The sequence below is a fragment of the Dryas octopetala genome, chromosome 2 (genome assembly GCF_963921425.1).
Source record: "Dryas octopetala chromosome 2, drDryOcto1.1, whole genome shotgun sequence".
Classification (NCBI taxonomy): Eukaryota; Viridiplantae; Streptophyta; class Magnoliopsida; order Rosales; family Rosaceae; genus Dryas; species Dryas octopetala.
The window spans coordinates 29780406-29792220 of NC_141367.1; the positions used below are offsets into that span (position 1 = coordinate 29780406).

The 11815-nt window shown below is 34.4% G+C and overlaps 1 protein-coding gene across 1 annotated transcript; it reads left to right on the plus strand.

Moving 5' to 3' along the window:
• The first annotated feature begins 9716 nt into the window (after positions 1-9716).
• LOC147295438 (ethylene-responsive transcription factor ERF118-like) lies at positions 9717-11815 on the plus strand. Its single transcript, XM_086231851.1, has 2 exons — positions 9717-10085; positions 10235-11815. The coding sequence occupies exon 2, from the start codon at positions 10433-10435 to the stop codon at positions 11462-11464; it is 1032 nt and encodes a 343-aa protein (XP_086087977.1). The 5' UTR covers positions 9717-10085; positions 10235-10432; the 3' UTR covers positions 11465-11815.

Consider the following 11815-nt stretch of genomic DNA (forward strand, 5'->3'; position numbering starts at 1 on the left):
AGTATTGCCGTATTGGCATGTTGGTTGATTCCTTGATTAATTCCTTTTCATTCTTTTGTGGGTTTTGGGGCTGGCTGGTAGGGAATTAAGTTTTAAGGATAGGTTGTTGGGTCGCCATTTTTAACCATGTTTCTAACAAGTATCTGAATCTTCCGTGCTCAGCAAACATGTCGTATTCAGTCTGCTATTCATCTCCATCAGCTCTCTCCTTCGTCTTTGAATGAGAAAGCCTGCTGGACTGCTCTCAAAAGTTAGTCATTGGACTCAAACAATGATCAAAAGATTTGGTTCCAGGAAGGGACGTCAAGGCTTGCTTGGCTTGCAATTAAATTTGGGCATCCTTATTTGATGAGCTCCATGTAAAACTTCAACCTCTTTTTTTTTTTTTTAAAGATTCTGCTTACATAAGAACCTTTAGTTTGAACAAAATTGAATTGGTATTGAATTTATGCAAACCTCCCTCATATTTTGTCAAAATGGTCGTCCAACAAGTCTTTTTCAAATAAGTTTCTTGAAGTATCATGTCACCAATCACCATAGATTTGAGTTTTTGAAAAGGTCAAGTTGAAGTCGATTACTGTAGCATATATCAACATCATTAGACAAGTCTTCAATGCGCCAAATTTACTCTGCTTCCCCCCCCCCCCCCCCCCCCCCCCCAAAAACTCCATTCCATTATCAATGAATGTCTCAAGCTAAAAGGTAAAAGAGGGGTACACCGTACACTAGAATATATATATATATATATAGCCTTGAAAGAAGAGCTAGAGTGATGTATAATTTTAGCCTGTCCTTGGGACCCTGTCTTGTTTGTCATGGCAAATTGGCAACCCAATGGTCCGTACACTTAACCAGTAACAGCAACCCATAAATAAATAACTTTACACTTCTAGCCCACTTTACACTTCTATCCCAATTATTTATCTACATCTAGTTATAGAGAGTAACCAAAACCCTAGCGTAAAATGCAAGTACTTGCTGTAATTGCTCTTTATTAAGGGATAGTGAGGCAATCGAAAACGTGAAAAGGATACAACAAACTCTTAAAATTTTGGAATCCACAAAAAATAAGAACACACACTTGAGAGAAACTCTCAATTTTTTGAATATTATAAAGCTGAAAGATATTTGATAATGAAAATTACAATCCCTTGGCAAAAAACTAGAAAGTTATGAAAAAAGAAATAAATTGACAAAAATGCTAAAATAAAGAAAAATACCAATTTGAAGGCCTAAATAATGGAATTTGGCACTTTTGGTCGACTCGACTATTCCAATTAGCCTATCAAATTTCACGCAATTCCGAGTCCAGAGAAAATGATTTCTAACTAGTCAATTTTCCACTATTCATGTTCTATGTCAGTCCCCTCCACTTTGAAAGAACTCACCCTCGAATTTTCGTCAGGATAGATAGAAACATCATGCGAAAAGTAGTCATACAGATCAGCAACATTGAAAGCCTTCGACATACCCATATGTGCAAGAAGGTCCACCACATAAGCATTATCATTGATTATCTTGAGAATTTTGAAAGAGCCATACTTCTTGGGTTTGAGCTTGTTGTACATATATGTGTTTATAAATTTCAGTTCATGTCTTTATTTTTTGCCTTAGTGACACATGACTTACGAAGTCGCTAAGTACAATATTCATTGCATCAAAGTTATAAATATTTAAAAATACATCGAGTTACAAACTGAAATTCTCAATGAACGATTTGAGATGCCTAAAAGAATTGCTTGAAATACCCTAAGGCAAGACTTAAGAAACTCTATGATATGACTTGAGAGGTGTCACGACATGACTTGCGATGTCACTTAATTCAATATTCAATGCATCAAAATTATAAACACTTAAAATATCTCGAGTTACGAACTGAAATTTTCAAGAAACGACTTGATGTACCCTAATGAACAACTTGAAATACACTAAGGTATGACTTGAGAAACTCTAAGATATGATTTGAGAAGTGTTGCAATGTCGCAAGGGCAAAAAATAAAAGCATGAACTGAAATTTATAAACATATATAGTTCAATATTTAATTTTAATTTATTGAAATTAAGTGTTCTAGTCACATACCTAACACAAAGGTGAAAGTCTTAAAGAATTTTGAAGCCCCATTTTGAGTATAGAGTGAGCGGTAAAAACTGCTACAATACTGGAGATAGAATTGTTATGATAAAATGCATTGAGCTACGAATTAAAAATTTTAAAAAATGATTTGAAAAATTTTAGGGTATGACTTGCGAAGTATAACGACATGACTTATGATGTCTAGGTACAATGTTTATTGCATCAAATTTATATATACCTAAAAGTGTTTTCTTTAATAAATTATAAATTTTTCTTGAAAGAAAAATATATGTTCGTGTATGAAAGTCGCACTATATTGAAGATTGACAGGAAATGGGTTTTTTGATACTAACAAATTACACACATGTTATTTTTTAAATAAATAATTTAAAAAATATAGAAAATTTACACGTGTCATGTTTAGCTTAGACTATTTTAAACAGAATTTTCTCGTTTATTGGACCAAAAATCCATTTTTGATATAGCGATAGGAAAAATGCAAAATAAACGAAAAAATATATATAAAAGTAAGTTCATCGATCGCAGTCACTTTCCAGGAAACGCAGACGAGTTGAATTAGGGTGTTGCCTTATCATCATCGACAACCCAAGGATGAACAACACTTGTTCCACCACAGTTCACGTGGCAACCTCTCGTTCGAAGAAAGACCGCGAAAAACGGGTGTTTTGGCGGGAAAAAGAGGCGGGAATGTCCCACCTCAGCAGCTTTGGCGCGAAACGGAGCGGTTCTCCCCTATCCACTCATCGCAATTTGCATAGCCCACTTGGCCTCCCTTCTCTGGATGTATGACATCCACCTTTGGTCAACTTGCATGCGTCAGTTGACTCATTTGCATGCATGTAAAGGCAGCCATACCATCATGATATGCATGCATGACACTTTTATGCACATGATCGATGATTCTTGGCCGTTGATACATGTTGAATATCTGACGGACAAAAGATCGTGAGGTCTTGGACTCTTTAGTCTATGCTAGTTGGTGAGTGACTGTGTATTATAATTAGAGCATTACACCTACCTCTACCAAAGTCTATGGTTAATTGCTTGGGATGTGGTATGTGGGCCATTCTATTGGGCAGGCATTGTACGGACCGTCGGATCTATTTGCTCTTCATCGGTAGTACGATCCAAACATAGTCACGTGCAGGGGGTGCTCTTCGTATGACAATCACACCAGGACCCACATTTTGATCATAAAAAATCTCACTCTTAATGACAACAATATCAGAATTTTATAAAAATAAAATAAAAAATCAGAAAAGGGTTAGGCTATGATGTGGTCGGCCTCATCCCCTCCCCACGAGGTTACCTTTGATTGGAGAGTTTTTTATAAATAAAAAGTGCGTGCGCCCATGTAAACACTAAAACACATGTTCACAGCATACTCCCCAATTTATAATGTTGACAGGAGAAGATAAAGTATGCCTCTAACTTTTTTAAATATAATTTTAATTTTGTTCTCTTTCAGAATCGCTCAACCAATGAATAAAATCAAATGGTTGACATCATTTCCAACTTAAATGCCTTATTATTTGCGGTTTCATACAAAAATAAAAAATAAAACTAAAATACCTTATTGAAATTTGAATCATATTTGAGGGCTATCATTAAATCTTAATTGAAATTAACCACTAAGGGCCAGTTTGATATTACTGTGAGAAAAAATAGCTGTGAAGTAAAATAGCTGTAAAGTAAAGTCAGCTCTAAGGAGTAAAATTTTGAAATTTTCGGCGAAATTTCGTTTTTTAGGGGTATGTAAATTTTAACACCATACCAAAAAAATTTCAAAAAATTTCAAAAAATTTCGCCGAAATTTTCCGAAATCCTCGAAATTTCGGCGAAATTTTCGAGTTGCAGGGTGGGAGGCGTGGGTTCTGGGCGAGTGAGGAGGTGAGAGGCTGTCTGGGGAAGGAGGGAGGAGGCGAGCACAGTTGTGCTACTCTAAACAAACACGCATCACAAAAAGCTCAGAGAAACACAAGGAAAATAAAAAAAAGGTATAGGATAAGCATTGTGCTTCCATAGCTTATCAAGATTAAAGCTACTTTCTGCTTTTGCTCGCCGATGGCTGCGCCTTTTCTCTTTCTACGTCCCCGAGACCAGGACTATTCTGATCGAAGCTATAGGCATCTTACCTCTTTCTTTAGGCGAATCTTGGAAGGCTCTGATTAAGCACCACAAGTGAGTAAGTTAGACACGGTGGGTGGTTGGGCGTGATCGAAGGGAGGAGAAAGGTGGAGGAATGAGACATGAGCTCCATGCGGCTAAGATGCGCTTCTGCTTTCGTTTCTGTTCGGTGGCGGCGCAAGCAGTCGCGGGAGGTGGGCGCAGATCTAGTGGCTGGGGAAGGAGGGAGAAGGAAGGGAATAGTGGAAGACCACTGGGGGAAGAAGAGGAAAAGGAATAAAAAAAAGGAAGGTCACGGGGGAACTGGGAAGAAGAGGAAAAGGAAAAAGAAAAAAGGAGGAGAAAAGAAAGGAAAAGGAAAAAAAAGAAGAGAAAAGAAAAAAAAAAAAAGGAAAGAAATTTTTTTTTTTAAGGTTGATTGAGATTTGGAGTCTTTAGGCAATTGGAAAGAAAAAAAAAAAAGATTTGAGATTTTATTTGGGGTTTGATCTGGCCATTTTGGTGTTTCATTTAGTTGTAACTTGTAAACATAAATTATGAAAAATAAATTTATCCCCTTATCATGAAGTTTCATTTCTTTAATGTTTTGGTTTTTCAATTTTGATAATTTGTAAAATTGAAATTTTAGGTAAACAGTTGTCACCGCTGCTGTCATCGGATTGGTTTTATTTTAACCAAATTCGGCTTAATTTAACTATCGAAGACCATTTCTAAGTCCCTTTGAGTAAGCTTGCTACTTTCTGTTGCCAGTTGCCACATTGGTGATTTATTCGTGTAATTTTATTATGTAATTATTAATTAGTAAAGTATTTTTTTAACAGTATTGTCTCCGGCGCACATTATATTCATTACATATCACATGAAATCTTCTATATTATTTGATTTCTTCAATGTTTTTTATCAATGTAGTAGATAATATGTTAAATAAACATATGGTCAAGTTTCATTCAAAATTTCCATATTTTGATAGCAATTTTTCTCATTTTTGTCTAATTTTATCGAAATCGAAATTTTAATCGAAATTTCCGCGAAAATTTCCGTCGAAATTTCCATCGAAAATTTCCTCGAAACCGAAATTTTACTCCTTGCTGAACTCTAAAGTAAAGTAGTTGAGTGTTTGGTAAATTATATTTTCAAAAGTGCTGTGAGTACAAAAAATAGTATCAAAGTGTTTGGTAAATGTTAATGTAAAAGTGCTGTGATTGTGTATAATTACTAAAATAGACATGATGCTGAAAGTGTCTTTCACTTATTTATTTGGTAAAAATAAAATATTTTTTTACTTGTTTTTGAATTTTTTTGCTACAAATTTTTATTAGCATTAATTTTTCTATAGAAAATTAGGATTAAATACCAAATTTTAATAATTTTTTGGTATAACATGAACACCATATAATATTTCAATTGAACTACTAAATTTAAATCTAGTTTTTTAGATTAGGTCACAAACATGTTGGCCCTTTTGATTTGAGCATTTTCCATTTGACATTTTTGTTCTTTGCCCCACATATGATGGATGTTAGTTAAAATTTATAAGGTTTTGACAAAAGTGCCCTTGGCTATTATATTATCTTGAAAATTTGCTAATGTAGTCTTAATTTCACATTTAGTTGTGACTGTACGACACTCACATTTAGTTGTGACTGAACGACAGTCACATCTAAGTTGTGAGACAGTCACAATTAAGTTGTGACTTAATTGAATTTTTTTTAGAAAAATTATACTATAATATAATATAAATAGAGGTCAAAACAATATTTTTACTCAAAATAATACATAATACATAGTATAGTGTTGTGAGTTGTCTCTTTCAATTTACCAAGACAGTCACAGTTAAGTTGTGACTGGTTTGATTTTTTTTTAAAATACAATATAGTATAAATTAATGTAATATTTGTGATGTAATATTATTTTTATTTTTTTATTGTAGTGGCATGTGATGTAATATTTGTAAATTATAATACATTTTACTTTATTATTTTGTTTGACTTTTCAACTAGTACCTAATCTAAAATGCTATTTAATTTTAGTACCTAAACTAAAAAGTTATTGAAATTTAGTAGTTAAAATCAATGGACCTATTTTTCTAAGGACAACATTATTAAATAAGTATGATTATTATTTTTTAGGTATATTATAATTTTAATCGTACAAATAAATATCATAATTAATTATCACAATATAAAATATAACTAACAATGAACATATTTTTTTAATTTAAAATAAACAAATAAAAATTATATAAATCAATGAGGGTAATATGGGTAAAATAAAATATTCATTATTGATGTGATTCACTGCAACTTTCAAAAGCAGCTAAAAACCTGCTTTCTGTTTTTGTTGTGAGGAGTTGAGAATTGTGGGGAAAAATAGTTTTTAATTTTTGTACCAAACACCAAAATTGTTGTAGGTGATTGAGAATTGTCATCCACAGCAGCTTTTGGGTCTTCCAACACAATCCCAAATGGAGCCTTAGTATGACTCATACTTAAATGCTATAAATGCATTCCATAGGGTTTTATTTTTTTATTTATATTTTTAGAGTTTAATGTATGATTGTCATGTAAGTTAAAAAGTAATAAAATAAAAAAATTGTAAATAACATATTCCCTTTATAAAATTGAGAGGCTCAAAGAGTAGAGATCAACCAAATTAACGAGAGGCTTGAGATTTTGCTGTACGAGTTTAAGAAGTCAAAGATGGCCATGGAGGAGCAGAGAGTAGAGGAGAAGGAAGGGTTGAGGATTGGGAAGGTGATGGTGGGGTGGGGTTAAAGAGAGAGAGTGGACAACTTGATAGCTTGCTATGGGGTCTTAAGATAAGGTGCTGAAAGGTAAAACACTAATAGAATGAGCTTATACTTAATATCCTAATCAGTTGTATTTCAAGTTAACAATCTTTTAATTTATTCAAAAAATAAATGTAACTAGGTGAGTTGGCATATCAATAGTGTCACCTATGTATGCAACAAATTATTGTGTATAATTGTATAGAATAATTTCTCTATTATCCCCTGTAATACCACATGGCACCCCACTCTCTCGTTGGCTTTCTATCTCTCTCACTTTTTTTTTTTTTTTTCTCTATGTGATACCACATGTCCCTATCACAGAGACATGTAAGTTATTTTCATAATTGTAATATTGCGACATGGTCTAACTAATCCACGTGTTATAATACTGGCAGACGATGAATTTATACTCTTATGGTATAACATTTATATTATAACATGTAAATTAGTTATAAGATTGAAAAATTTATCTCTTTTTTTTTTTTAATGCATTCATGGTATAATTTAAAACTCGAATGACAATATGGATTTTTTATTGAGAAATTTATAGTGCAGTCCATTTTATGAGTATTTCTTATACTAAGACCGGTAGTGATTTAGGTTTTTTAATCAAGTCATTTTATTTTTCTTCTTTGATGACTTTATGTTATGTTTTAACTCCAGGATTTTGGGCAGAGTTAAAACCTAACATGCAGCCTCTACAAAGCCCACAAAATACCCTTCAAATCAGGGAAGAACTTTATTATGAATTAAAATAATTTTTTTTATAAATTAAAATAACTTTATTATAAATTAAAAAAAATTTCTTATAAATTAAAAGATTTTATTATGAATTAAAAAGATTTTCTTATAAATTTTATAACACCTCCGGTCTTAAACTGTTTTTCTAAACAATAATGCTAGTTGTCCCACATTATTTTTTTTCACATTTGTATCCCATCTAATGTGTCATTACTTTACTGGAAGGATATTTCCTTTTTCTTTTTTAGGTTTTATTTTTTAATTTTTAGTGTCCAATGTATGAATGCCATGTAAGATGGTATGAAATTGTGGTATAAAAATGTGGTAAGTGTAGCATTACTGTTTTCTAAATGACTCAAGCTTAATTATCCCTTTTTTATTTCCTCCTATGTTTTCTAGTTTTGAAAAGATGTACCTTGTTAATGTATATTTGTTTTGCATATACCTAATTAAGAATAAGCAAATAATATATTTATTAGATAGACGCATAATAAGATATATGACATATAATTTTTTTTAATTAGCCATAATTGTATCATCGCCATGTTTGGTCATTATTGCACTATTTCCTGATATTGGTCAATGATTAGTGTTAGAGTCCATGATTTTTTTTGTTACATAATTTTTTGTGTTTTTTTTTTCAATTTTGTTACATAATCTTAATAATCTATTTATTTACCTTCTCTTGACATTTTGACTAATACCAAATATGAGATACCAAGAGATAAATTTATTTAAATTTCTATAGTGAGAGTATAAAGAGTAGATAAGTGATAAAAGAATTTTTTAACTTCTTATTAGTACTCATTTATCTAGTCTTTTAAAATTAATCGTAGGATTAATCAAGTCAAAAATTGTATTTCCAAATAAAACTGCATTTTTCTTGGTATATTTGATACGATCAAATTGTCTCTATAGAGATTTGATTTAAAGAAATTGTATCTTTTAGAATTTAGATAAGTTTACGTATATGGAGAAACTTGGGGACCAAGCATATGGTATACTTGGGGAGCAAGGAAATTGTATTTTCTGATGTCATAGTATCACCTTCGTGATTTTCTCCAATAAAAATCAGGAAAGTGAAATAAGTCAAGACAAAGGCAATCTTGTAAATTTGACAAATATTGATTCCAATTTGAGCGATTAAATAACCCAAATCGCTCGGTACAATACGTTGCTCTTGCTGACTCGCGGCGCTGCATTTCCCAACAAAGTCGCTACTATCCCCACGCTCCTAGAGGCGCGTGAATCGGCACTGACTTGGGAAATGTACAAAGTCGGTGCGCAGTGTGCCATTCCCACCTAACCCCTGTTTAATAGGCCAGTGTATTACACTGCTGTGAAGTGTGTGGGAGTGTGAGAAGGAGTCAGGCCATTAACAAACTTCTCTGGCACAGCATGGCATGATATGCATGAATGGGGGAGATGGAATGGTCATGCACCATGTATGTGCATACCCCCAAGCCCATGCCAGCTCATCAGGCCCTTACCAAATATTGAATTTCCAAAAAGAAAGTTTTTATATCATATTTATTCTGATGCCCACAACCTCCTTTAAATGTAATTTTTTGACTGCTTAGGAAAAGGTGTATGGCCTTGGCAGCAGACAGCCAGAGAGAGTGAGAGCACACACTGAATCTGGAAGTCTGGCAGGCAGAGATAGAGACGTGAAGAGTAGAATATAGAGTGAGAAAGCACAGCAAACAAAGGTATCATCTATAATATCAAAAAATAAATTGTTTTTCTTTCTTGTCTGGGATTTTCGATAAATGGGTTTTTTAAAATCAATAATTTATTTGATTTTCGGCTATTTTTCTTTAATTTCTCTGTTGTTTGTATGGAGATTTGCGTCGTTGAATGGTTGAACGTCATTTTACTCTGTTTTTTATTTAATATTTTTAATTTTCCTGTCTTTGTAGTCGGTAGTCTGGACTCTGTAAAATCGATAATAACTATTTAACTACTCCCTGTCACGTCTTGCGGAGAGAAAATCGTGACCATAGATTCGTAATCCTCTCTCTCACTTTTTGACCCACCTTCTGAGCCTTTTGGGTTTTGCTCTCGACTATATCAAGTTCTCACTGCCTCATTGATTCTTCTTTTTTCTTTGGCTCTCTATCTCTCCCAGGGTATCAAGAACGGATAGGGGTTTTGTGTTTGCTCTGAGGAACAGAGAGTAAAAGGAGGCTGTGTAGAGAGATTTATGTCGGCTAGCTTTGATTTGGTGGTGATTGGGGCTCTGTTGCAGCTCTGGATTTTGCTTCTCTCCTTGTTCTTGCAGAGATTCAACCTGGTGTGTCTGTACGTTTCGATGAGTTTGAGACCAAAACGGTATGTGGGTTTTGTTAATTTCTTCCCACTCTTGGTTAAACCCTTGTGGGTTTTGTTAATTTCTTGTCACTCGGTTAAACCCTTATGGGTTTTTAATTTTTTGGTTGTAAATCTCACATGGGTTTTGGGTTTGCGTTTTGATTTTGCAGGATTTGTTCTGGAATACAGTGCTTTGTGGCTTTTCATATAAAACGATTTTCTTTTCTCTTCTTATTCCTGAGAGGGGATCTTACCTGAGACCACCACCCTGTTCTTTAATTTCTTCTTTGATTTCATTTTTCACTTTCTTTTGTCTGGGTAAATTTTGAGGGGTTCTGGAGAGAGTTTCTTTTTACCATTTTCTGAAAATGCCTGAGCCTCGGAAGCAATCTCTGAATCAACGAAATAGTAGTTTCAAGAAGTCTAAGAGTAACCCATTTCCTGCTGAAGACTCCAAAATGTTGATGAGGAAAGTCCGCATAATCTGTTGCGATCCTGATGCTACTGATGACTCATCTTCGAGCGAAGATGAAGGGAGGGCTAGAAATCATGACAGAAAATCAAAACGCATCGTTCGGGAAATCAATCTTCCTTCTGTTTTCGCTCATCCACATAAGGCCGTTGAACCCGAGACTTCTTCTCAAGACAGTAATTATGGAGGAGTCAAAACCCTTAAACCCAAGAAGGGGTTTTTGGCTAAACCCTCAAGAAAACAATCCTCTTCACCCTACAGAGGTGTGAGGCAGAGAAAATGGGGCAAATGGGCTGCAGAGATTCGTGACCCTTTCAAGTGTGTTCGTCTATGGCTGGGTACATACAACACCCCTGAGGAGGCTTCCAAGGCTTATGAGACCAAGAGGCTTGAGTTTGAATTGATGATGACCATGTCCTCAGCCATTGGCTCTGAGAAAAGCAACAGCAACAACACCTCATCTTCTTCAGCAGTTGTATCTAACAAGTCTTGCAACATTCAACAACCTGTTTATTCCGAGGACTCTGACTGCGTCTTGTCCCACAGGTCTCCGGCTTCAGTTCTTGATTTGGAGACTTCGGCTTCGAACAACATTCAGAATGGTGGTGCTGATTTGGAGAAAGAGGGTGTCCAGAGTGATGAGCTTGGAGAGGAGCTGCAGTTACCCGACTTGGGTTTTCTGGATGAGGCATTGGGGTCTCTCCCATTTGATCAAGAGCTCGACTTTGGACCAGAGCTTGACTCACTCTTGTTGGAGGATATTGGGCAGTACTTCAACGATTTCAGTAACATTGATGAGTTCAATGTGCAGATTCCTGGGTTTGAAGGTGATGAGCCTAGCAGTCTTCCTGATTATGATTTCGGGGACCTTGAAAAGGATGAAATTGCTTGTTGGATGAATGAACCCACCAACATACCATGCCTATAAGTTTTGCAGTTAGGAATGTCCAGTTTGATCTTTATTATTATTACAATTTTTAGTCGTTAATCTAAGAAAAATAGGTGAAATCTCAGGAACTGTAACATGGGTTTTTGAGAGAGTTGTTTAATGCGAGAGTTTAATTGTTTTATTTGTTAGAGATTGAGAGGGATGAGACTATGAGCTGCATTGTATTGTCAATGTGAGTCCTTGGGTTTTCTTGTGCTATTAGAGCCGTCCAAGGGTTCTCCAGTTGCAGAGTGGGTTTAATGGTTTATGTTTATCTGGAACAGAGTCTTTGCACATGTCCTCTTGTATCTTTATCCGTACGTTATTATATGAAATTAAGTTTTGCAATGA

Excerpts from the sequence above, each read along its gene's own strand:
- LOC147295438 (XM_086231851.1), top strand. The coding sequence starts at position 10,433 with ATGCCTGAGCCTCGGAAGCAATCTCTGAATCAACGAAATAGTAGTTTC.